Source organism: Nipponia nippon, unplaced genomic scaffold (genome assembly GCF_047370975.1).
Source record: "Nipponia nippon isolate SJK-2023a ecotype South Korea unplaced genomic scaffold, ASM4737097v1 scaffold_6, whole genome shotgun sequence".
In the NCBI taxonomy this organism is placed as follows: domain Eukaryota; kingdom Metazoa; phylum Chordata; class Aves; order Pelecaniformes; family Threskiornithidae; genus Nipponia; species Nipponia nippon.
The window spans coordinates 51,012,865-51,040,136 of record NW_028262380.1 but is presented as its reverse complement, the minus strand read 5'-3'; the positions used below and the strand labels follow the sequence as shown (position 1 = coordinate 51,040,136).

At 38.9% G+C, this 27,272-nt stretch overlaps 1 protein-coding gene across 1 annotated transcript in view; it reads right to left on the bottom strand.

Moving 5' to 3' along the window:
* Window positions 1-3,640: 3,640 nt before the first annotated feature.
* The window catches only part of MMRN1 (multimerin 1), a 47,032-nt gene continuing 23,400 nt past the window's right edge, over window positions 3,641-27,272 (bottom strand). Inside the window, exons 4-8 of the mRNA XM_009474705.2 lie at window positions 25,379-25,477; window positions 21,397-21,570; window positions 14,651-16,630; window positions 7,516-7,662; window positions 3,641-6,381 (exon numbers count right to left, since the gene is read on the bottom strand). Of these exons, the coding sequence (XP_009472980.1) occupies window positions 5,960-6,381; window positions 7,516-7,662; window positions 14,651-16,630; window positions 21,397-21,570; window positions 25,379-25,477 (2,822 nt within the window). The 3' untranslated portion in view covers window positions 3,641-5,959. The remainder of the gene's footprint in view (window positions 6,382-7,515; window positions 7,663-14,650; window positions 16,631-21,396; window positions 21,571-25,378; window positions 25,478-27,272) is intronic.

Below are 27,272 nucleotides of genomic sequence, written 5' to 3'. Positions count from 1 at the left end.
GTAGGGGAGACTGCTGTAAAAGCTCACCTTTCATACAACCCCTCTCAGATGGGCATTCTATTTGTCGATGAACACCCTCCTTTATTGGTCGAGTATATTAAAATATCTTAGTTTAAATTTATTTTTTCTCTCCTCCATATTTAGGAAGACATATGTATTGTTATTTATGCATTTTCTTTAACGCTTTCAATTGTTTAATTTTTCAGATGCTGGCTGGATAAAAAAACAACTTGTGGACTGTTTAGTATGTGGTTGTCTGTAGGGTACATCAAATAAGCAAAAGGGTACAAACAAGGCCTGTGTAATTTCCCTGGCTTATGCGTCTGTGCCTTTCCTTCACAATTGTTTAAGCATCTGAACTTCCTTTGGGGCAAATGGCCGTATGTACTAGTGAAATCAAAGTCCAAACCTACGCAAACAAGACAAGCCCACAGACAAATTGAAGGGTAGACCTAGACCTGTATCTTCTGCTCTAGAAGCTAGGAGTTCCTCATAGCTCTCATCATATTTCTGTTTAGCTGACACAAATAAATCAACATGTAAAGGGGTGACCTTTAGCACTTTTTGGCCAAGATAGGCTGTATTTAATGCATTGCTGATGGCATTCCACAGTTTCCTTTGCTGCCTTTTAACTTTTAGTGAGATCTCTCTCCTTTTCCTGTAAGCATAGTTCCTATTTTTCCAGAATTAAATGTATCATGATAGTGTGTACCTATTAACAAGCTGTAGTAATGCCCAGGCGTTGGGGCCAAGGTAACAGAGTAATCAACTTAGACTCTAGAAATTATTGACAAAAACCATACTTGAGGTCTATTATGTTCTTCTAGAATGCATCTAAACACTGAGCCTGCAAATTGTCTCTTGCTTGTGTAAGCTGGTAATGGCCCTTTCTTTGTCAGGAAGTAATAGTAAACAATTTTCTCACGTGTATTTTTTCACTTCAGTAAATAGCAATAAGTAGCCTAGCAATGGATGGCTGAACTTTTTTTTGTTGTTGTTCCTTTCCAAGTCAATTTGCAGAGGAGTCAGAGGAGTCAGACAGAGCTGAGGATAACTCTCTGCCTAAACATGTCCATCATTTTAGTAATTTTTTTTTTTAATTGCCACTGTTCTTGACTTTGCCATTATATAAGAAGGAAGGATGCTCTAGCAGATGTTTAATGTCAAACGTGTGATTTCATTTGAGACATACAAGCCTTCATCACACCGAATTTGTGTGGATGTGAGATATACTGGTTTCCAATAATGGATTCAAAGAGCTTTCAAAAGGCTTTTGGTATTTATAAAGAACTTCTGGGCACTTCAGATCATTTTTATGGTGTCTTCTAGCTCCTGCAGATCTGAATAGAAAGCTTTCTGGAAGCACTTGTATGCTGTTTGTAAACAGCCATGGTCTGTTTTGTTTGCAACTTGCATTTTCTAAGATAAGAATCTTCAACAGCAACCACCGCAATAAATATTTTCAGAAACACTTCAGTTTGTTTACATGTAATATGTGAATGCAGAAGACTGTTTTCAGCTAGCAGCCACCACAGATTTCTGAGGGTGGGGAAGCAGGGCAAGGAAGTTCATTACGAGCCAGTGTGTTGGTTATAACATATCTATAGCAACTTCAGCTGGGAAGCAGCTTGCTGATAAAGTTTTCTTACCATGCACTCTTGACTGGAGTCCCATCTAAAGATAGTGTTTCATTATATCTCACTCTTGACAACTCTCCTGCTGTCACTGGTGTCATACAAAAAGGGAGAACAGCAGCTTTGCAAAGAGAAAATTACTACAATGGGACTTTGACTGTATATTTTAAGTACAAAGTGGTGATAAATATTTGTACTTCTTACAGAACTCTGCTACTAAAGTTTCCCATCTTCTGCTTTTGACAACACTCTAGCATGAAAACAGGAGTACAGGGCCTGGGCTTTCCAGCAGTCAGTTGAGCATAGAAAGAAGTATGAATTAAGCAAATTAAAACTGGATGAAAAAATGTAGAAGGGGGTTAATGAAATCCATGGAGTGCTAGGCAATAGTTCCCGCACCCAAGTAGCAGCCACCAGTGAAAGATGCGTAAAGTCAGGGTATATATTTTTGTTCTTTGGAAATGTCAAAAGTGGCTTTTCTTCTCATTTTGTTTTGCATTGTTTCGCACTCTTCTGCTCACCTGCCCCAGTTTAGCTGCTAAGAAGATTCAGTTTTGCAACTGTCTCAAGGTACTTGCTGTCCCACTGTCAAAGGTATCTAATCGTCAGACGCCCAGTGATTTTGGTGGGGTTTAGCTGCAGTGTTGCTTCTAATAGATGCTTTCAGATCAATTCCTGAATTCAGAAATAATGGCTTTCTTCCTGCTTGCTGCCAATGTAGATGTTATTATCTCCAAGAAAAAAAAAATATTTGAACAAAAATATCCCAGGTATGTGGACAAACGGCAATACCCATAAGCAGGGAAGTTTAGCACGAGCTGGAGCAAAGCGGAGTTGTGCTGGCTATTCAGCTAGAAAAGGTATGCGAGGAAAATGAACTGCTGATCTCAGTGTGAATGCTAAGTATATGAGGGGCTGGGGAATGCGTTCAGCGATAACTTGGTTGCTATAGGTGAGGAAATGATAATGCAAGCTCCGGAGTAAATTGGATGGGCTTGTCAAAGCCAAAGCAGACAAAATGTTGCCATGGTTATTGAGTCACCCAAATAAAGAGAACACCACTCACTCTGAAGTGCAAAGGCTCAGGATGGCTTTGTGGGCCCCTCATAAGGGCTGTGGGTAGAGATGAACGTTCATATTTGCTGCCTGCTATCATTAGGGAATGCAAATCAGAGCATGAAAATGAAAGCGGAGGGGTGACAAGGTGCCTCGGGAACCACCTTTCTTGGTTGATGCCTAAAAAGTTCTCCTGGGAGTTCCGACTGATTGCTCTCTATTCTGCATAATAGGTAGGCTGACTGATTGTATTGATCCTCAGTTATTTTTCAGTATTTTTTGCTTCATTAGTACAGGCAGCCCAGGCACATAGTCGCAGGCCCATAAATAAGCCTCGCTGGCCAATGCAAACCTATCTTCATTGTGAAGAGTCTGCATTTTAGTTTTTAACAATAGACAAAGCGAAGTATACTTAGTTTTCATACATCCGAGGAAAGACTGGAATGGATTATTGCACAGTATAAAAAGGGGAGTGTACATTTATTATATTTTTAAAATATTATTTCTTCCATATTTTAAATAGTACAATGAGAATCAGCTTCAGCACTATTCTCTATTAGAGAAATTATTTTTCTATGTGTTACTCCTACAGATGTGGTTTTAATCAGAATTCTTACTCTACCCCAATGAATTTGGAGTTTTGTGAGAAAAAAGGAGAAAAGAAAAGAGGAAAGAAAATCAATACAATGAGATAGGAAGTATCTGGCTGGCAGGGCAAAATAGTGCCTGTTAAGATGAGGACCCAACTTGAAGAATTTAGTGGCAAGGGCAGCAAGGGCAAAGAAAGTCACATTAAAACAGAGATGCAGTCTCTGGTGGGTCATTTGAATTTCATCTGCAGAGTAATTTTCATGCCATTTAGCCATAGCCACAGCAGGAATAAAGAGGACTAAACACATTGAAATGACAAAATCATACAAGGAGGTATTGGGGCTTGTGGTCATTATATTTGATAAAATTCAATGATACGGTAGGCTGAGTAAGTGTCATATCAAATATTTTGAGTGTTTACAGAAAAATATGGTATTCAACAGGAGAAAGGTCTGTAGCACACTCATTCAGGGTTCATGGTACATTAAGAATCCATCAGGTACAAAGAAGAAAGGATTTCTGGCCTCAAAAAGACAAAACAAAACAAAAATAGAAACAACAGCAAAACATCCCAACCTGTTAACAAGATTTGCAGTTGACCCTTAGAGTAACAGCTCTGGGTTTTTTTCAGATCCTTCAAAGAAACATAAGGTATTTTAATAACTATTTATGTGCTGCAAGATCCTTTAACAATTGATTAGTGGATTTAGGGCCTCAGAAAATGGGCTTGGATTGAAAGTTTTCATCAATTCCCAATTGCTGCCCTTAAACACAAGCCATGGTAGGATGCCTCCCTGAAGCTGGGAGAATGCCGTTCAGTGCTGCACGCTTCTGTAGTTCAGGTAGCCAGTGCACCCAGGCACACGCTCACAGACATGCTTCAGTGCCACTGCTCCTGGTGGAGAATGCACATTTCAGTTTTGAACAACAAAGTGTGGTTTTGTACACGTGAGGAAAGATGCTGTGAATTCTCTTATCCACATAGAGCACGGGAGAATTCAGTCATTTCATGCACATTCATCTTAAGATCTGGTAAGGTACATTAGGTAATACTAAGAAGAGAGCTGAAGATTCTGATGTGTTTTCAAGAAAAGTTCCTGACAGTGGAAAACAAAATAATTCAGGGAGCTTCAAAACATTCTGGGCTTCAATAAATTGGCATAGATCACTGGGGCACGCTGATTAACAATAATTGAACGTAAGGGCCATGGAAGGAGAGCATCTGCTCCTTTAAGAGTAGCTGGTCAAAGAAGCCATAAACAAGAACATGCACAGACAAACCTGCCTGACATATGGTAAAGGAGGTAGTGATGAGAACAAACCTGGTCGGCGGCACTAATTGGTAAGGACATGTGGAATGAGGGAAAGTTTATTTTTTCAGCTGGGAGGGTAAGGAAAGGGAGGGAGACAAACACACAGGGACTTCAAACCTGATCAATTAGCATTAACAAAGACAATAACCAGAAAGAAACCTGGTCCGTCACACCAGTTATCAAGGTCACACCAGGGGTATCAAGAAACTGCAGCAACCCAGGACTTGGCACTGATAAGGATGTGAACCTGACGGTTTGTTTTTTCAGGCAGTCATAGCATGAACTAAAAATTTTTTTTTTAATTGGATTGGTGCTTGGAAATCACATTCTGGTTTATGCAGACTGAAGTTCATTTCATCTTGCCTTGGTAGTTAGTGAATATAATGCAGAAACAAACAAAACCATGGATCTATAGAGCTCAAACTTAGAAAGTACTATGATTATCTCATTTAACCTTGTGTATTTCATAGGCCAAAGTTTACATGCTAAAATCTGTGTGAAGTCAATATAACCATATTTGCTCAAACACATATCATCTAAGGAAAATCCAGCTGTGGTTTAAATGCTTCAAGCAACAGAGAGACTCCACCAAATCCATTATAATATTTTTCCCATGACTAATTATATTCACTGCTAAAAATGAGCACCTTATTTCTAATCTGAACGTATCAACATGCAGCTTTTAAGTATTCCCTCTTGGGGTTTTTTTGCTAGATAAAAAAACAGTTTGTTAGCATAGTGGTTACATAAAAAAACAAAAAAACAAAAAAACAAAACAAAAACAAAAACAAAAAAAACCCCAAACCAAAACAAAAAACCCCTTGAATCAATTAAATGCTTACCTATCAAGGTATGTGGTGAATAACGTCAGGCAAAATGAAAAAGAAATATATTTTTTCCAAACAGAATATATACACATGATTATCACTTGATACAATGAGCTAAGTAGTATCCCAGCATCTGAGTCATCAATATCTATCCATCACCCTTGGTATGCATTCAGGTTATAAATGAATAATCAAAATCAGCTTTGATTTGACTTGAGAACTGATTCTCAGCAACCTTGTCTAAGTATGTTTATGCAAAGTAAATGTAGAACATAGCATAACTAGATTTGTGCTTCCCAGTCATGCTTATATAAGGAAGATGCTTATTTTTCCCCCATCTCCAACCTGTGGACTGTCATTGTAGATGAGCACATGGCTACAACCGAGCAACTTCTTGGAGAATCAGCACTTCAAACGCCATCACATTGGTTACTTTGAGAAACTTACTGCTGTTAAAGAAACAAAGTATTTAAAAGCAAAGATAAATTCACATGCAGTTTGCTTCATTTGATAGTAACTCTTTACATTTATGACTGACTTAGGTACGATACAACAAGTAACCACTAAACGTAGTTACTGGTGGATACTTGGCTGGTATAGAGCCAGTTGCCAGTCTGAGCCAGACTTCTTGACCATAATTTAACTCTAATAAAGCATTTCCAGTAATTGCTCTGTCAGTGTACTTGTTACTATTAATATTTTCAGCCTGAAAAGTGAGTTTGTCTATTCCATCAATGACCAGATAGCCAGAGGCACGTGGACTAAATGATTCAATGGTATATTCAAAAACATAGACCCCCAGATATGGAACATGAAACTTCCCGGTTGCTGGGGCAAATGAAGCTCCGTAGTTGACATCCAGATTGTTAAATCTGATGGGTCCTGGAGTTGTCATTCCATATGTATGAGAGGCAAAAAAAGCCACCATAGGTGCATATCTGTATGATCCTTTTGAAAAATCTGGAAAGGAATAAAGAACAATTTCAAGTAATGGTACATAGTATAAAGGTAACTTGGACCAGCCAGAAGATCAAAAGCAGCTTTTCTGAAGTCACATCATCCAGTAGCTTGAGCAACTGAAACATAGTATTTCTGCATAAACATAGATTTTTCCTGTATTGTATAAAAAGTAATTTTCTTCACAATTAGTGCTAGGTGTATCCACAAAAAAATAATTTTAGAAACAGCAAGGGAACTTTATGTTTATCTATACTATGTTATCGTTAAAGGAGCTGCTAATTTTCTTTTCTTTCTTCCCCCCTTTACCCCCCCAAAGTTTTTCCCACCCGAGGATCTCTTTCATTGTTCATCTGTGTGCGCTGAAGCCAAGAATTTTCTCCACAAATCTTAGACAAACACCGAAAAGGTTTAGCACTCCTGACATTAAATGAGGGAATAAAAGTATATGTTTTTCTCTTCAAGCTGAGACTGCACCCTATGATTCCCTGCCACTGTACAAATGATTTTATTCACTATTCATACACTGTCATGAGTGAGAATCAGCAAAATGGCTACAGAAAGCTGCATGAAATTCACATTCCATGTGGCCTGGATGTAAATTATTTATTTGTTTTCTGGACTGAACAGACACAGTTTCCACTTTTCTCTTCTGAAATATCTTTCAAGGGCTGCATCCTTTGCTGACGAAAATCAGAGGCATGCCTAAAATGACTCCTTGAGGCCATAGTCTCACACATCATGGTAGGTACTGGTATTTATAGAGCATTTATGGCCGTGCTGCAGCTAGTATTCCCCATGGATGTGATTTTAGCTCCCCCTTCAAATTCCATGATATCATGTTCAAATACATCTATTGCACACCCTCCTACTTTGCACAATTGTGCAGGGAGCTTTCCAGCTATTATGGCTGGTCCCAGCCCAATTTAATCCCATCATCTGGTCATATTAAAGAAAGAGATCATGAGTTACCCATGGGGATTGATGTCTTCAGCACCAAAACACAAGACACTACTACTTGAGTTAGCACTCATTAAAGTGAAATGTGAGACCTTTGACCAGCAAATGCTCTCTAATTAGGCCCTGGGGCAGAGGCCTGAACTGCTAGCATATTGCACTACTAAATTCTTTACTTGCCGACACTCAGAGAATTGTCGTTCACCAGCTTCGTACTGCAGTTGACTCCTCCAAAGGGGTGGCGACAAGCACAAATAAAACTCTGTCTGTCATTGATACAGGTTCCTCCATTCTGGCATGGGGAGCTGACACAAGCTGAATACTGCCCTGTGATAGAGAGGAAGGAAAACCAACAACCTCAGTTGCAATGTCATTACAGTGACACTTCCCAAGTTTTCAGTATTTTGGAAAGCCTCTTTGTCAATTCATAAAGCTGGTGAAATTTCTGCTGAGGTTCTGTGTGAAGGCCAACTTCAGATCCTATCCAGGCTGTTCAGACCCTTTGCCAGTTCAGTCTCCCTCTTTGCCTGAACACAGCATACCCTCAACTAGCCTCCAAGATATTCAGAATTACCCATAAATGCTGAGTTCTCCTTGTCTCAGAAGGTCAAGTACATGTAATAAGATGAAAGATATTACAGATCTAAATTCTTTGGAGTATCTCTCTCAACAAACATGTGAACCATCAAAAGATGAGGATATCTGAACAGCTGTGATTGTACAGTCCAAGAGACCCCTGTCAACAAACACCAGCCTTTCCTTGCTCATTTTTTCCCTCCTGTCCTCGTTAATTTAATGACCTCCCTCCCTGCAATGTAAGTTTAAAGCCAGCAAAGCCTGGCTACAGCCAAGCATTAGGAAATTCTCCTTCTGCTGTTGCCTACACAAGTCTTTCCGTAATAATCTAAGACGGGCTGGCCCTACAGGTGGTCCTCACACAGAGACCTGCAGTCCGCCCAGCACCAGCTGCTCACTTCCCTCTTCCAGCTGGTCACAGTGGCAGTGGACTTTTTTGTGCTGAGCCCCACACAGCTGGCTCAGCCTCCTTCTTCCCTTCCTGTATGGTAGCCCTCAGACACTACAGCAAACCAAGACACAAGTGAAAATCAAGCAGTCTGCAATCATGTGATTAAAGAAATAAGTTGGATCAGCTAATTAATCTTTACTAAGAATGGGAATGTGCTGAGAGGCTTGGAGCTGACCGTACTGCAGGAGCCCTTCAGAAACAAACAGCAAAACTTGGAAGAGACAATACTGACATATCCAATTTTATTTCCTTCTTTTGGTGAGACAAAAGAAATAGTTATTTTCTTGCTGGTTCAGGAAAATCTGTGCTTTGGTTTGGTTTCATTAGTGCAGGCACAGAAGGCTGCTCTTTTTGGACAGAGACAGCTTATCCTCGGGCATACCAAAACACAGATTTTGTACTGCTAGTGTACAGGTTGAACTGTCCTGTCTATGACATTACTCACCCAGATGCGTCACAGCCATTGCAGGAGAGTCTGGCTGCTGGCAATGAAAGATCTTAAATGCTATCCAAACCACTTCAGTATTTGTCCTTGCCCATAAATAAGTCAATTCCAGGATATCTACCAAGATTGTTGTAGAAGTTTTGTATTGCAAGCAGCACAAATTATACCAAACAGATGGTTCTGCAGAGCACACTCACTGAGGATGTCCTCGCCTCTCTTCCTGACTATGTATGAGCTGGCCAGATTATGCCCAGCCAATATGGAGAAATCTGTCAGTCCAATGCTGCTGAGCTCTGAGACAGTAACTCCTGAGTGTAATTGTATAATGTGTTGTCATAGCAGTTTTGGGGAAAGAACATTCAGGCCACATTAAAAATTAAATATTGCTATGAAAAATTCTGAACACAAAGCATTCCCAAGCCATACATTTTTCCTTTCTCTTGCTTTGGTCAAATAAAAGTCAGATGTTTTAGAAAATGAACCTTTTCTTTGCCAGGAACTACCAGCAGAGCTCTGGAAAGAGAACTCCATAAAGTCCTGTGATGGTAGATTTAGTTTGGTAGGTGGGAACTGGAAAAGCCTTTCATAAAAGGGTCTACGTGTTGCCAGGAGAATGGATCTTCACATAGATATTTCAGTAATGCTTATAGTTATCTTCAGATTCCCATCCAGCCGCTTCACAGACTGCTGCATTAAGGCAAACTATTTCCGTGAGAAATTTTGGTTCAGAAAGCAGAATGCTAAAGCACATTGTACAGTGCCACTTGAATTTGCACTGATGGAGCATATGGACTTAAAAACACAACAACAATTCTTTTCACAGAAAATAATGTCCATCTTGTAATGCCTGAAATAAAGCAATTTAGGACTGTGATGACTGGGGTCACAGCACAGGCAACTGGACATGAGGAAATAATGTTTTTCTTCTCAGATAGATAATAGTTTTTCTGCACACCTAATTGAAGTGATTTTTCACTCATATTTACCAGGCATCCACAACATTTCACTCATATTTACCTAGTATGAAAGGAAAGCACAAAAGGAAGGAAAACAGCTGATTGTGCTGACTATATCATATTCCCAAAATACAAAACCTTTGTGTAAGAACATGGCAGCCTCTCTGCTAATTGGCCTTTGCTTATCATAAACAAGAAGTAAATCCAAGAAACAGGAAAAAGATCATGAAAAGGAAATGATAATGAGATTGAGACTAGTGTTTTAACAGTCTGCTGAGGGATGACTGCCTGAACTTAACCTTGGAGTTAAATCAAATTTAGACATAGCTTTACCTACAATAAATTAACCCTCCAGGTGCAGCATTGCTTAACAGCAGCTGGGGAGCCTGCTCCATTTGCTAGAACTAGGAGAAGCTGTGAAGAGGTTTGAGTCAAATTAGGATTTTCAGTGTAAGAAACAAATGCCCTAGATCTCCACTGAGCAGGTAATCTCTGTGTAACTTCCATGTGGTCTTACAATAGCATGTTTTTGCTGTCATTTCTGGCCAAGGCTGCCCCACTGCCTGGTATTTTCTTTTTCTTTTTCCTTGCTGAAGGGCATTCTGAGACACTATGTCCGTATTCTCTGCTTGGGGTAAAGATGCCAAGAGGTTCAGATTAGGAAAGGATTTCCTACTGTAGTACATATCCTATTTTTAATTAATCTTTCACAACTTAGTAGCGTAGACAAGATTTAAGCATTTAATTTAATCTATAAAGTCTCTCTCTTTTACGCATCTACACTACTAAGAATGCTTAAATTGCAGCTATTTAAAGCAGAGAATAAACTGAATGCAGTTGCTATTTACATTCAGTATGGTAGGAGTGAGGACAGCCCATTAATGCTGAGTTTTGCTACTCTTTGGGAGGGCAAGCAGCCAGAAGCTCTTTTGGGAAATAGACTGCCAATGCTGTACAAACAAATCTTCAAACAAATAATGAAGCTGTGTCAGTATCTACTGGGATGTTGTTTAGAAGCAAATCAAATATTTAGCAATTTAACGGTCTCCTTATGGAAAGAAGTGACTCCAGTGGTTCAATTTGGAAATGGCTGAACAGGGAGTAACTTACCAACGTTTTCTCAATATTTAGTTATCAGTACCTGTCTCTCAGGAAGCCCTGGGAAACTGGAAGAGCCTGGGAATCTACTAAACGACCCTGCTCACACAGGGGCAGACTGGTTGTCTAGTCTACAATTATTAAACACCTCTGGCTTAGCGCTCTCAGTCTGACCATGATAAAAGCAATGAGCATCCCCAGTAGCCCAGATGCAAGGAGTGCCAGGGAGCAGAGGGAGAGAGGGAGCCCCACTGAGACCGGCAGCCAGGAGCTGATGGTGACAGCAGAGATGGTGCCTCACCTGGAGAGGTGACAAGCAGAGCATGGCAGGTTGATCATGGCAACCAGGGTTAGTCACAGCCCAAGATGATGGAAAAGTCCTGGGATTTTGGCTTGAGCTGAAACAGGGATCCCAGGCCCATGGGCAGTGTGTGCAGGGTGGGGCTAGGTCAAGATGCCCAGGGCAATTAAGGCTGTCAGTGCACTCGGGGCCCTGACAGGGAATTCAGGTATAAGTGCCATGTAGGGTGTTTGTGGTGCAAAAAAGCACAAAGATTTACCCACAGTGCTCTTGGGCAAAAAGTAAGGAGGAGAGGTTCCTTAGCTGTGCTTTCCAGTTTTGGGTGGGGGCAAGACTGTCAAGGCTGATCTGAGCTACTTGGACTCTGGCAAATCTGCTTCTCTGTTAAGCAGAGGTATCTAATACTTCTAGTGTGATGATTTCAGGATCATTAAACTAAAAACAACAGAACAGTTCCATTTACCTGTTAGTCTAAAGAGTAAATATGCAAAATTGAAGTATATGTCATCAAACTGAGCTAGAATAACCATCAAACTTGTGCAATTAAAACACAAGATGCAAAACATTTAAACAGGTTAATTTCACTGCAGGCTTGAATGATAAAACAACAGTGGAAGCTTGCATTTCTGTTAGGAGTCAAGAAATAATGTGAAAACAAAATCAGAAATAAGACATAGAGAAAATAAGAATGAAAAGAAGTTACCTCTCTCTCACACAGATGCACTGTTTTAAATACATAAATAACACAGCTGCACCCTCAGTTATTCATGTTGATGGGAGGGTGGCATAATCTGAATAAAGCAAAACCCCAACTAGTACAAGACATGCAACAAGAGAGTGCATTCACCTTGGAAAAGCACAGCAGCCTCTAGGTTCTCTAGAGAACAGACAGCACAAAATGGCAATGGGAAAATGGGAACCGAGCTAAGCTGCCCTCATGCTGCATCACACATTTCTGCAATAGAACAGTGCATTGGAAGGTAGGACCAGACATAATCCATAACCGAGACTTATGACGAGTTTACTGTATATTTTTTCTTTAAAGGCTGTCATCTCCCCTATGCTAGCTACTTGAAGCTGTCTTAAGACCATTGCTTTTTTATTCACCCCAGGTTGCCATTACAGTTAGTATCAGGTAAAGCGTTAGGTTTTTCATCCCTCATACATGTATCGCAGCCTCTAGCTGACATAAACCTTTTCTTTCATTCATTCCACAACATGGGAAGTCTCCAAACTTGTATGTTCCTGCACACATAATGCAAACTCACATTGCTTCCCGTTGATTTCAAATGACTACTGAGGAAAGTACTACCTCAGGGGCGAATCCTGAACACTTTAAAGCCAATGAAAATCCCAATCTGCTAGAGTAGGATCAAATATTGAACATGTTGGAATCAACAAGGATTGTCATTCACCTCTTTTTAGAATTTTATTCTAATCTTTTTGAATTGAAAAAGACAATCTAAGATCAAATACATCTTATAATTAGCCAATTATGCCTTAGGATTTCTTCTAGAAACTTTAGTAGAGTCGGCACATATCTCCGGATGGTCTCCTGGAACTTAGAGAGAAAAAGGTTTCCTGGAGAAATAAGACCTACCCAGGCAGACGATGGATACTTGTTAATTAGGATAATGATCTTACTTCTTTAACTTACAGAAATGTAATGAATGACTTTGCTAGGCATGAAATATCATTGAGTGCAAAAGCTCGTTACTGATGGAAAAGTCTGCATAAACATCGCTATGTAGAAACCTTGCTTAAAAATATGGCTTTTCAACATCTGCAAAGATCTGCACTTTGTGTAAGAGTGAGTATACATCCAATGTTATCAGGCAGGCTATTTGTTAAAATTCAGCATGAGATAAATAATAAATAGGAAAGACATAAATTCATTAATGTGGAGTAAAAAACAGAGCAGGTGGCAGCTTCCTGTGCTGGCACCTTCCTGGCAGGTAGCACTACTGACATTTTCCAACAAAGCAGAAGATTCAGGAAGGATCAAAGGCATCACATCTCATTTTCCCTTAGTTTTAATTGTGAACAAGAGTTTGGAATTTCCATCCTGTGCAGTGGCAGGAACAGGCAGAAAACAGAAATTACTGAGAAAGAATTGCCATTTCTAATATCAAAATAATCAAATTACATTATATCAAGAATTTGGCAAATCTTGGTGCATTTTTAAGTGTGACTGCCTGTTGGAATAGCTGCGTGTCCTCTCTAACTGAAAAGATAACCAAGGACTGAAATCCTTCAGTGGGGATGGCTTTCAGCAGAAGCCAAGCTACTCATGGGATTGAGGCTTTAAAAAGGATCCTTTCCATTGAATACTGAAGAGTGCTGTACCTAGGACAGGAGGAGATGAAGGAGGATGGGGGGGAAGGGAGGGAAGAGACATGGAGAGGGACATTGCCCATGGTCTTAGCACATGAACAGGAGTGGTAGCTCTTACTATCCCTACATCTGCTTACAACAGGGACCAAATATCATTTCAGAAATGATCATAAGTTTAAGAATGCTTTACAGAAAAGATTTAGGTCTTAGTCTTCACAAGTATCTGGACATCTATCTGTCATTTAGGAATCTGTCTCACTTACTTTAATGTGAATTAGAGTCCTTTGAAGATTTCTAGTTACTTAACCACTCTTCATTTTCTGTATTTTCCCAGAAATGATATTTCCATAAAACATTAGCTTGTGCTATTGATTTTCACTCAAGTCTGATTCCAAAAGCCATAACTCAGAGTCTGTATTTCTGTGAATTCATCCATATGAATTCATTTCATATGATGACATTTAAATTCAAGTTCAGAAGCAAATCACACTCAAAACGTCCTTTTTAAGAATGGCAGCTCCTACTCAGCTGAGCTGTTTTCCACATGGACTCGAGTCAAATCTACTTTATTGGCTGGGCTCCTGATTCTGCAAGAACACACTGTTGTCACTGTAACAGCACTAATAATCTCAATGAAGTACTGAAGGAGCTGGCAAAAGTCTCATTACAGTCATGTCGTGTATTCACTTGCTTCAAGTTTTTGATAGTCTTCATCCCCACCAATGCTGCAAAGTACTGATGCAACCCCAGATTTCTCCCCCAGCTTGCATGTTTTTTTTACTGAAATTGCTAGTTGAGATACAGGCACAAAATTCTTGTAGTTTAGCTTTTGTTTAAATTGTCAGTTATGTTTGAAAGGTCAGGTTCTCAGCTAAGTGTGTGTGCATGTACATATATCTTAAACTAATCAGATGTGAATTTATTAAGGAAAATTAAATGGAGCTTCTAGATGCCTTAGTGCAGGATCTCCTAAGAAAAATAAAATCTTTTGTAAGTAAGAGACTAGAGTAACCTCAAGTTCCTCTGAAACACTCTTTATGGCATTCTTTGGACTTTTTATTCACCCTCAGTCAAGTTCTTCCAACTCATCCAACATCACAATGGTTACGTAAGACTTTATTACAAAGACCCTAATTTTTAGTAAAATGCATTACCTGAATCTATAGTATTATCCGTGTTTCTCTGACTTCGGCTTGCCAGGCTCATGGTGACATTTGTTGCCCCTTTTTTCGCTGGAGCTGGTTTCTTTATAACTGGTTTCACCTGTTTCTGAAGTTTGGTGATATTGTTCATTGCACTTGCCACCAATATGTCAACACGCTGAGTTAAATTTGTCAAGATAGTTCCTGCTTTTATTTCAAGTACAGATTCAATGAGCTCCTTGAGGCCTTTCTGCAGCAGGGGGATATCTGGCTGAGCAAGTTTAATTAGCACAGGTATACTTGCATTCACTTTTTGGATGCTGCTGTTGGTATCCTGACACAGCCCCCAGGCCTCATGAGCCGTCTTGTTCAGAAGTGGAATGCTGTTTGAGAAACGAATCGACTTGGCTTCCAGGGCCTTGATCCTGGAACTCAGTGTCTGGAGCTGAAGTGACACCACTTGTTCTTTCTCTGTTGAGGCAGCTTTATTTTTTTTCAGTGAGACACAGTTTTGTGCCAAAAACTTGGAAATTTTTGACTCCACATTCAGAAGGCGAACCTCATGGTCCTTTGATTCCTCCACAGAGTCAAAGAGCTTTTCCTCCAAGCGGCTGATATCTTGTTGTTGATTGTCCAATTTTGATGATGTTTCATTTAAAATGTAGAAAAACCTTCTGAGGTTGTGGAGAATACTTTTGTCAGACTCCTCGTATGGAAGATCAGAAATGGATGGAGCTACTTGTGAAGTGAATTCATACTTCTTGCCAATGACCAGTGTCTGGAGGGATTCATTCAACTGTTGGAACTGTGGAATGAAAGCCAGGAGGCTGTCCAGTTTCTCAGCTCTGCTGCAGCAGACTTCAGTCTCATTTCTTAGAGCACGTAGCGTATCTTTCAGTACATAGTTATCTTGAATAGAATCAATAGCACTGTTTATTACTATCATAGTCTTGTTTAATCCATCTTCTATTTCCATGGAACATTCATTAACACGACTCTCAAACAGCTCCTGATAAGCCTGAGATTCATTTTTAAGTCCTTCCTGAGTTTTGGAAAGCTTCTTAATTGCAGAACTCATTCTGTTAATAACAGTCGTGAGGTTTTCAAGCTTCTCATTGATTGCTTCAGCTTGGATTTGTTGTTCATACTCTGAAGTCAAACTAAAAGGTACCCCTTGTTCAATCAAGGGTTGCAGGATCTCCATATCATAGCACAAATCATTAATTTGCTCATTCATTTTGTCCATCTTATTGTCCAATGGAAGGACCAGGTCAGAGAGACTTTTGTTTAGGACAAGCACATTCTCTTGGGTTGCTGCCAGCTGTGCTTGGAAATCCCTTCTGCTCTCTGACAACATGTCATCACAGACTCCCAGAACAGAGTCTCTCTGAATTTCTAGCGCAACACTGAGATTGCTGATCTTGCTATCCTGGACTCTTAAGTCATCGTAGATTTGCAGCACCATCATGCCTTGTTTCTTTACTTTCTCATGCAGTGTGAACATGTACTCTGTAACATTGTACTCTGTGACTTTATCTGCTGAAGGGATGTTTTGGCTTGAAGACTGTTCTGCTGATAACAGTTGTTCATGAGCATCTTTCATTTCTGCAAGAGTCCTATTTAAAGATTCATAATAACTGACACTTCTTGACTGTTGATACGCCAAGTTATCTTCCAAGGATTTCTGCTTTTCCTGTAAAGCTTTCACAGGCTTGTCACAAGTAAGGGTCATTTCCTCTTTCATCTGCACCATATGACTCTTTAGCTCCAGAATGTCAAGCTTTGTTGGCTCACTGTCTTTCTCCTGAGCAAATTTTTGTTGGGTTTCATTCAGATGCTTGACTAAATCTTTTGTATTTTCAAGATCACCTGACAAACTAGACACAGTCTTGAAAATTTGAACCATGGTCTCTTGCATTTCTCCTTGAAATATTTTAAACTGTTCTCTGACAATGTCTTTGACTAATTCATTAACACTTCTGGATTTGAGACCTTTGGGAAAAAGGAGAAATACGGAAACAATCAAACCAATTGTATTAGCAACATCTAAGTTTTTTCCAGAATGTGAGCAGACACAGTGCTATACAGAAGTGAAACACACACATCCCTGCCCCAATTTACCCACTCATAGAGCAAAATTTAAAGCTGAGGAATGTAGAAGATGGCCAATAGTTTTAAAGACTTATCCCTGTTTCTACTGAAATCAATGAGAGTTTTGCTATTATTTTGAAAGGGCAAACTTGGACTCTGCATGTGTGGTATCAACTTTGATTTCCTAGCTAAGCTGTTTCTGAGCACTGAAATGAGGACATCTGTGTGCTTTTGTGGCTTGCTCATAAGAAAATAATGTCTCCTTTCTCCACTGGGAAAGTAAGGAAAAAACACTTGTTTTATCAACATTATGGTCAAGAAGAAGCGAAAGCAGAGATTATTACCTTGCTATTGTATCATACAACAAACTACAGTGAGAAAGAAGCAAAATAAAAAGAATAGCCTTATTGAATATCTGAAGTTAGTAACATGACCACTGCTGCAAAAGGCAGACATTTTAAAGGTACAAACCTTTAGTTAGTTTTGCATACTACAGGTGTGAGATTAGAAGGATTTTTTTAATTTGTTCTCCAAAGGTAGCCCCTATGTACAGCTAAAGCACTGAAGCATTCTTTGCACATTTTTTCTAAACGCTATGAACGCTTGCAGCCAGCTTGTGATATAACGGTTAAACCCTTCAACCTCTGCAATGCCTCGATGACCATCGTTTCTCTGATTAAAACCGTATTGATAAAAGCAGAAATTCTTCTGTTGCCGTCCTCTGTTTTCCTCTCAATCACTTCTATAGCCTGGATTTTATTGCTTCATCTCTAAAACAGCAAGGCATGTTCTGAAACCTTATTTGAAAGTACATTCTCAGCAAGAGCAGCAAAATGGTAGGAAATCAGACCCATGAAACCCAATGCAACTTTGCGCTCCAGGGGTGCAAAAGGATTCCAAATAAAAATGGTTTTGTTCAGGAAGCTAGAAAGAAGCACAATGCTTTTTTTATTCAGGAGATTCATCTGAATTGTGCATGTATTTCCAGCTGGAAACAGAGATAAAGTAGTTGATAATATTTGCTTTTTATGAACTATAAATGAGTCTCAGTCTTCATTATGTCTGGTAAAACGGACAGTAAACACCTCTGATGCTTAGGGGAAAATCTGTCACTTGTTCAGATGGTGGTTTTTTTCAAGGCAGGATGTAATAGGCAGGTGCAATAAGTTTGCTAGCCTAGAAAAGAGCCACTTCAGAAACAGAGCATGAAGTTTCCTAAGCAATAAACTCAATTACTGTCAACTGTGGTCACAGATGTCACAGCAATTTTTACACAAAGTATAAAAAAAAATAACAAAGTGATAATACTGAGATGATTGCCTTTATTATTTTACTTTTGACTACCTGAACAGCAAGCAAATGACTAGACAGATGTACACACATGAATGTGCACATGAACGTGCACACTTACACACAGCGCTTTGTCAGTGAACTTCAGTGAAGGAAAAACAGTAAGATAAGATACCCGAGAATGAGGGTGTCCTGGCAGCTGAGAGGAAGAACCAAGATATGAATGCAGCGTAAAATAACTGACATGTAGAGAAATCGTTGTAGCTGATGATTTGGCCAGGCTACTTTATGATGCTGAAAAATGTTCTGTGCCTTAAGCGACACGATGAGCTGTGGAAAAAAACTTCATGGCTGTGGAAAGAAACAAGGTTACTCTACACCTTCTATGAGGAATTAATTACATTTCTTCATCTCAGCAACAAATCTTGATAACAGACCATCCTGCTGTGAGACGTCTTCCACAGGATCTATATTGGTCTTTTCTTTCTGTGACAGTCAAGAAACTGCCAGCCTCGCTCTCTCCCATTTCTACTCTGCTTAGTTGGATCACTGGTGTTGTAAGGAGCTCAGCTCTGTTTTTCAGGTGTTCTTGTTATCAAGGGGATCAAACCTAATAAAACAGATAGCTTTGGGTTTCTCTCCCTTACTTGCTGGCTAGGACAACTAGGTACTTGGTAAGCAAGTGCTATTCCAAAGTTCACCAGGGGCTGCAGGAGCACGCTTCTCCACAGAAAGACCTGGCCCAAACTTGTGTCGTAGGTGACAATTGAGTACGTTCTTAAGCTTGAGCTGAGGATACACGAGTACCTTCATGGATGTAACTCAATTTCTCTGTTGCTCATTTTGAAATAGAAAGGTCCAAACTACCTGTGAACATTAAAGATCTGTTGCACTTTTTATGAGATTATAAATTTTAATTTTAATTCCCTGGCTGAAACCCAAAGTCTGTAATTACTTTGTGTCAACATATACTCCCTTTGCAGTTTCAATTACTTGAAGAATAATGTGCAAAATAAATGTATGTACACAAGAGACTGAGTTAAGGTTATATATCCAGACGTAAATGACATTTCTGACTTGGAAGTGATTAACACTCCATTGTTGAGTTCATTTTTAGAGGATTGTATATTTTAATAATGAAGAGGAAAGGAATCTATAAAAAGGCTTGATGTAGAGTGAAAGGAGGAAGAAAGAATAGCAAGAAGTAAGCAGAGTTTATTAAATTAAAGGGAGAACACTAAATTATTTTCTCTAAGTAAAAAGTAGGAACAGTCTCCTGAGTACTGAAAACAATTTAAAAAATGCACAACAGGTTTCACTAATCACAGCACATCAGTTACTCCAGTGAGTGTTGCCCTGTATCAACAGATGACAGGTTTGTGGGACCAGAGTCTATTTACAGATGAAACCAAGAAATAAAGACTTTGTAAACTGTATTGAATTGTTCGTTCACAGAATGAGACCTCACTCCTAACAAACCCTGACACAAACCTGGGCAGACATCACGATTTCTGCAATAGGAAAAAAGGTGATTAATGGATATTAGCCAAGGAGCTGGGCACCATGGGAAGAATATGGAAAAGTAAGCAAAGAAGGAAGAAGTCTGAATAGCATGAAGCAACTACAGACTTAACTGTGCTTTGAAAACATGTTGCTTCAGGATGGCAGTGGTAGTGTGGAAAGTTGTGTTTTGCTTCAGGTGAGCTTCTAAGAGTAATTTTTAGCAAGTCTGATGTGCCTATACTGCACATCTGTACCAAGTTAGAGGACAGCATGGAAACTCCTTCCAGCCTCTGCTACTTTAGGATGCTCTTTGCCCACTTGGAGTATGACTGACTGATATTCCTTGGACAGAAAATGCTGTTGCCCTTTGACATTACATATACAAGCCAATAGAAACACTAGTCTTGTTCTCTCTCCCCTCCTCCCCTCATTCCTGCTGTTTACCGATCTACAAGCCAAGTATTACCTGTATTGGAGTACCCATAATTAGAGTCAACAAAAGTAGTTGATAGCAGCATTTTCATTAGAGCTACTTGGTTAGGAGACAGATTGAGAACATAAATCAAAGAATGGCCAGCAACTGGAGATTTCATCTACGCAGGTATAATATAGAGCATGGCAGATAAAAACAATAAAGGCTTGAAACACTTTTGCAGAGAAATGTGAAATAATAGCGTTTTTTGTACTGCACATTTTAATTAGGACTTGGACCCTTAAATATAGACAGGGAATGGAGAGGCAGGAGCACAGGGTGCAGCAAAAGACCTCATGGAATAGCATGAAAATGACAGGTAGAATGAGTGGAATATAAAAAAGAATGAAGAGAAAGCAGAAGGGAAATGGGAAATATTCAAAGACAAATTAAATGTACGCCCAAGGGTCAAGAATGCCATCTAGCAATATGTGGAGAGGTGAAAGCAGGTCACTGAGCAAGAGATGGGATAAACTTGATCCAGGGTACAAGAGGGCCATCTAGCATGTGGCACGAGCAACTCAGGAGACAGAGGAGGACTGAAAATACAAGAAATGGGACTACACTTGGTAAATTCGAGGGAGATACAAAAGCACTTATTGTTTCATTAGTTTTATCTCAGTGTAAGGAGCTCCAGTTCCCTCATTCTATTTCTGAACAATAGAAAAGTCCTCTGGATTCTAAAGGGTATAATACAAACAGTTTGGGGAAAATTCCTGAAACATGAGAAAAATATTGCACATCAAGGAAATGAAAGCTTCAGCCCCAGTCTGTTTGTTAAGCACCATTTGTAGTTGGGTAACAAACAGATCTTGCTGCAGGATTCACAAAGAATGGATGAATAATTCTGCTGGCAAGAGTCTGCCAAACCTCCTGATCCCTGCCTGTGTCTTTCCTATCTACTGAACATGAGTACAGATGTTTATCAAAGGTAGCCTAATATGATCAGATGCAAATTATTCAGCGGGATGTTTGCCATGTTATAAATACAACAACCACAGAATCCTTTATATGTTTCCCCTGCATATGTGAATTATGTATTAAAGAATATTACTTAGACTTGGTAGCAAAGCAAATACTACATCCTCTAGCAGCTCTCGGATAAACAAAAAGCAGAGATAAGAATATTTGCAGAAGCTCTAAGTAAATGAAAATGCCTTGAGAGTGGCTTAAGTTACCAAGTAGACAATATGGTACCCTAGAACCCACATTTTTTGTCACTATAAATGACACCATAACAAATGTCATAATAAACAAATCCCTCTATTACAAAATGAAACTAAAAAAAGAGTTCTCCCTATAAATGTTGAGCAATAGAATAGAACAGTCTATGAATGTTTTTAGCATTTTTTTATGGCACTTTTAACTGGGTGAGTGATTACATTAATTTATTTTTTCTTACCTTTTAGAAAAGACTGGAAGTCTCTGCCCTTATCTTCATTGATTTTGCCTTCCAGAGAAGAAAGCATCTTGCTCACATCATTCATCGCAGCAGCAATGTTGTCAACCTTTTTCTGTAGAAAAGTCAGTTTCATCTCCTGGCTGCTAATCTTCTCATTCATTTTTTGTGTGAGTGCTTGGTGAGAGAACAAAATGAGAAGAAAAAAAAAAGTACTGTTAAAACATTGCAGGGGGTGAAAGAAAGTGCAGTTGACTTGAGAGATATTAGCTGGAAGTAGGGTGAAAAGTTTCTGAATTGTTAGTCTTGAGTGAATCATCTTGATTTTTGTCATGTATCATCTATTAGTGACATTCAGCAGCACAGCAGTAACTAATTACTGAAGCATCTGTATCCATTATAAAGTATTTATAATTCTACAAGAGTATTTTGAATGGTTAGCATATTTTAATCAGCATAATGCCATTCTTCCTCCACCTAGCACCCTACAGGGTACTCAGTTAACTCTCTTAGTCTCTCACCTTTAACACAATCACAAAAGCATTGATTTTTACTTACCATTTGTAACATAACTTCATGAATTTGCAAGGCTTATGTCTGAAGGAATACATCATCTTTTCAGTGTTGGAATCAAAATAGACTTTTTCAACACAGCAGTAAGGCAGAAAAACAGCTAACAGATAAGTGACTTTGGAATAATCTTTAGTCTGTCATTAAGAAAAGATGCCTAACCTGTGAAGTCAAGCTTATTTTAAAACCTGCCCAAATTGCTCCTGACACTTGTAGTCCCTTCAGGTATAAAAAGGCCTAGCTGGATGCTTTTAAGGTAAGTAGTGGTAAAGGCAGCCTTGGTCTTGCAAATTGAGACTTCAAATGACTTCAGCTAGCCATCTGAGTTTCACAGCTGACAGGAATGAGACTTAGTCTAGGATTTTCAGAAGATGCTGATAAAATTAAATACTCTAGTTCCTGTAAGCAAAGCTACAAAATCTCTTCAGTTCCTTCAACAATTCAGCCTATATGGCCTACCTTAGACACATGATATACTACCCTACATGATCCAGGCCATAATATGACTTAACAAACTGCTATGCAAGAGATTCTTTAGCATTACATACAAATATTTATTAGTGTAAATTTACAGTATTGCTATTGATCTTATGTCACTTTTCATTACGGCCTCAGTGTCTATTCCCATGGCAGTAAACAGTTATAATCAGAAATCATGTAGAAGCACAGGGGCCTAAAGACTACAACCAAAAAAAAAAACCCAAACCCAAGTTATATGTAAAAGGGCGTATTCTTCTGACTAGACTTTTATTCTTCAAAATTCTAGTGTGTAAAAAATAAATGTATCGTATCTAGCTGAATAGCATTTGGGAAAATCCAGAAAATTCACTAAATGCACCCAGTCAGTGCAGATGAAGAGTGCCAACACCCATGAGAATGCTCTTCTGTAGAGGCATGTTAGTTGTAAAATTCATAATTGGCAGAGCCTGGTGAATAAGGCTGGCTGTTTTAGGTTAGGATGTTAGCATCTCCATCTGTCTACTTTGCCCATGGTGTCTACTTACACAGACACGAAATTGTGCTTGTAACTCAACCATCTAGTTTAGAGTCTGGCAGTTTTCCCCAACGGCACTGTGGAGACAAGCCATTGATGGATCTTCTTTGTCTGAATACTCTTCATAATAATACTAGTCTGTGACAGACAGACAGGTCTGCATAGTTCTTCTCCTCATTGAATTGTTACTATGAGAAAGTGATTTGAATTCATTACTGGCTCATGCATAGTCATCCAAACTGATAACTAACCTGCAGGGTGCAATGCTTTCTTCAGTTAGATTTCTGTCAGTTCTTACTGAAGGGGGAAGACAAGTTGCATAGATGAACCTGAAAGTGAGGTTTATAAGTGGCATGGCTGTATAGTGGGAGCTGGAAACAGAATCTGGCCTGTAAAGTCCTGGCAGCTGCTGATGGGCAGTCAGCCCTGGCCCCAGGTCGCATTTGCAGGGTTGGCAGCCAGAACAGGTATCTCTCTCCTCCTAAACTGACCCCATTTGATTTAAAAATAACTGAAAAGCAATTAACATGGAGCTCTGAGATTCCAGTTTCAGAGTTATTTTTCAGAGCAGAATTCCTACTAGAAGTGGCATGTTTTAATGCTCTATTGATCAAGTTCACTTTTTCACATGGGTCCTGTCTGCTTTACTAGAAAACATCCTCCTCCCTCCATCACTGGGAAACTTGGTTTTTCACACGATATCACCAAGGGACAACAACCTTCTCCTTTCTAACTCCCATTTGAAAATACCTTTCTATATCTCCATGCCAGATTCAGTCTTTCCCTCTCCTGCCTATGCTTTTAATTTTTCTATTTGTCTATTATGGCTTAACGTAAAACACATGTATGGACATAAGCACATACATGTGTACTATCTCCATATCCTGTGGCAGACTGGATGTTGACATCCTGTTCTCCCAGCATGCGTGAATATCCCAGCAACAGAACAGTATATTGACAACTGCAGCATACAGACCTGAGAACATAACTTGCCTTATTTATTTGGTTCCATAAATTTTTTTCAGATATAGGTCAACTGTGTGAGTGACACTAACACCATGGTGTGTAACAGCTGATGATTATACAAAAAGCCAATACAGACATCCATAATCGAAACATCAACAGGTTCAAAAGAAAAGGGAGGTATTAGGAAAGTTCAAGGAACATGCTTCCTTTACACTGTCTTTCACATCGTGTCCATCTTCTGGCTCCTCACCATGTAAACTACAAGCTCATTTGACAGTATGAAGAGAATGCTGCCAAATAACTTGCATATAATTTGCCACCAAGAATTTACCTGACAAATACAGTCTCACGCACTGCTGGGGAGTATATCACAAGCAGAGAATAATTTTTTCAAACAGCTTCCTTATTCAAGCATGTTTCACATATTTCTTTTGTTGTTATTTAAACACGTTATGCTGATGTTGGCAGTTCTCTGAGTACACAGACTTTCTAAATAATTCTGCATTACCAACATCTCTATACCCTCAAAGGCATATATGCCTTCAGGTGGTACAGACTGGAATATAGTATAGTCTGTCAACTACTTGAATACCTCTAAATCCTGAATACCTTTTCATGTTTCTTTATAGTGAACACTTAATATTTGAATTAATGGTTAATTGGAATGATCTGATAAAACATGATTGTTTCTGCTCCCAGTTTAGTGAGTGTGCAAACACGCCTGGCATGAATAAAATTTCGTTCCCATGAATACTTATGCAGGCAACTATGAAATTAATTTTATGGAACATTTGTGCTGGTAAACTTTAAATCATACAGATGGTAAAGGAAAATAAATATAAAGGGAAGTGAGCACGCCCAACAATTCTAGAGACTAAGAGATGGAGAAGCTGGTCAAATAGCTAAGCAACATAGGGACAGTTTACATCTTTATACCACAGGTGTTTGAGACCGTTTCTTATTGCACTATTCATTTGGAGTAGCTTGAAACACACCTAAGCTGCCCTTGCTAAAGTTTGAAGCATCATTGTACTGATTTTGAATAAAGCACCAATTTTTATAAGAAAATATATAACAATAATAATGTATTCAGATAATAAAATGAACATCATTACATTTTATTTTATGACCAATGCTGGTCTATACTACTCCTAGATTCCATTTTACTCAGTAATATAATAGTTTAAATATTTCTACGCAGAATTACTTTCCTGGTTTTAGTTTAGTCACAAGATGCTATAAATACTAAGCTACTAGTACCTTTAAATTCAGTTTTTTCTGCCTGTCTTTATCAGAGAAGCACACTGCTGAACCATGACTGCCAGAAACCCTAATGGTTCATTCAGATCCCTTCAGCAAACAGGGATTTTTCTCAAATTGTTTTTGCAGTGATCTTAGCAAGTCACATGGTCAGTGATTAGGCTAGAGGTGATGACAGTAATTGTAACAGCTGACCTGGCCCACTGAGGTCCTGAGGAGTTCCCAGCATCCTCTCACTGACAGTTCTGCTGCTTTCAGCCTGGTTGCTGTGTATAAGTGACTGTTGTTCTTGAGCTAAAAGAGGGAGAAAAAGGAAAGGATGTGAGTGAAACACGGAACGTGACAATCAGGATTCCACAACAATTGCTTTCTCTCTCTATTCTATACCAACTTTACCAAAGCCTAATCATCTGCAGTGATACTTGTTATCTGTTTAGTCCATCTACAACAGTGTGGGACCACACTGATGAAGACAGTGAATGGCTTTATAAATGGCTTCCTGAGATTGGCAGGGGTTGGTGTTAATACTGAAATGTCAAAACTTGCCCTATGATGAACAGAATTTTGAGATCTCCAGGGCTAAAAATTCTAGAGAAGCATTTTAGATCAATATAAAACAGCAGTACAAAGACAATATAGAGACTGTCAGCTGTAAAATTAATTAGGTTTTTTTATAGCTACAAAATCAGTCAGGTTTGTTGAAACTGATTTTATGTTTTTTTGACAGATTACACAAATCTTCAACCATGGATATCTTCCCACTAAAGGCAATAGTGATATTACCTTGTTGCAGCACTCAAAAAAAATAAAACCCATTTCAAAACATAACCAAATTCCAAATTCCAACAAATATAATCTGAGATTTGCAACTGAAACATACATTAAAAAACTTCACGATGGTGATAAGTTTGTAAATATTTTCTCTGGTCATAGCAGATGAGATTTTCTATGCTTATTTGACATCTCAGCCCAAAGATCCCAAAGCAATTTGCAAAAAGCTAGACTAACATTATTATTATTTCAATATTACAGTTGGGGAAACTGAGGTCCAGAAGAGTAAAGTGTCTTCACTCACAAAAAGTAGGGAACAACTAATAAGATAGCTGGGAACTGAACTGAGATTTCCACCTTCCTGACTTACTTCTCTAGCCATTAAGCTTAATGGTGTCATTTTCATTTGTTTAAAAAAATGAAATAAGTACAAACTAGGTTGTAAATTTGCTAGTGTAAATTCATACCAATTTGTATATGCTTGCTCAATTCATGGAGCATTTTGAAGTGGATGCTGTTCCAGCTGGAACACATCTAAGGAACGCCACTTATGTGGCACTGATGCAATTTCCAGTCTTTAGTACAGTACAAGCAGAATAACTTGGATATGGTGACATTATTTTCCAGTTCAAGTATTAAAACGTAGTATGGCTATAATGTGAGTTTCCAAGGAAACAGAATAAAATGCTGAATCAAGAAACTCCCTATGTTTCATCACCCTCTTGGCAGTATATATGAGGATCAATAGAATACATTTAGGGATAAGGTGTTTGAGGTTGTAAATTAAGGGGGAGGGGAAGAAAGTAACAATTTGGACAGGAACTCAAAGGAAATTATCATATGGACTGAAAGCTTCCTAGAATTTATTGTAATCGGCTGATAAGAAATACGAAATTCTCAAATAGTTACAATTTCAATAGCTTCTGTTATCTTTCTGTGGCATGATTATTGACAGGAGTTAAATACTTTCATTCAGCCCAATTCATTACACAGGATTTATCCAGTGGTGATGTGATGATATAATCTATGACAAGGGAGTCAGTTACTTGCCTGTGATAAAGACCAGCTGATCGATGTCCTTCTATTCTTTCATTTACCGATCTTTCTGTTGTTCTAAATGTATTCACTGCCACTGTTAGTGCTATAGACACCAGATTTTTTTTTATACTATCCATCTTATCTTTCATCTTCCCTATTAAATCAACTGCCCCATTCACAGCTTCACATTGTGGAATACCCAAACCCTTACAGTTTTATTCACTTTTAGAGTTTCAAGGATGTATATTTATCACTGTATGCTTGTTTTACTAATACTTTA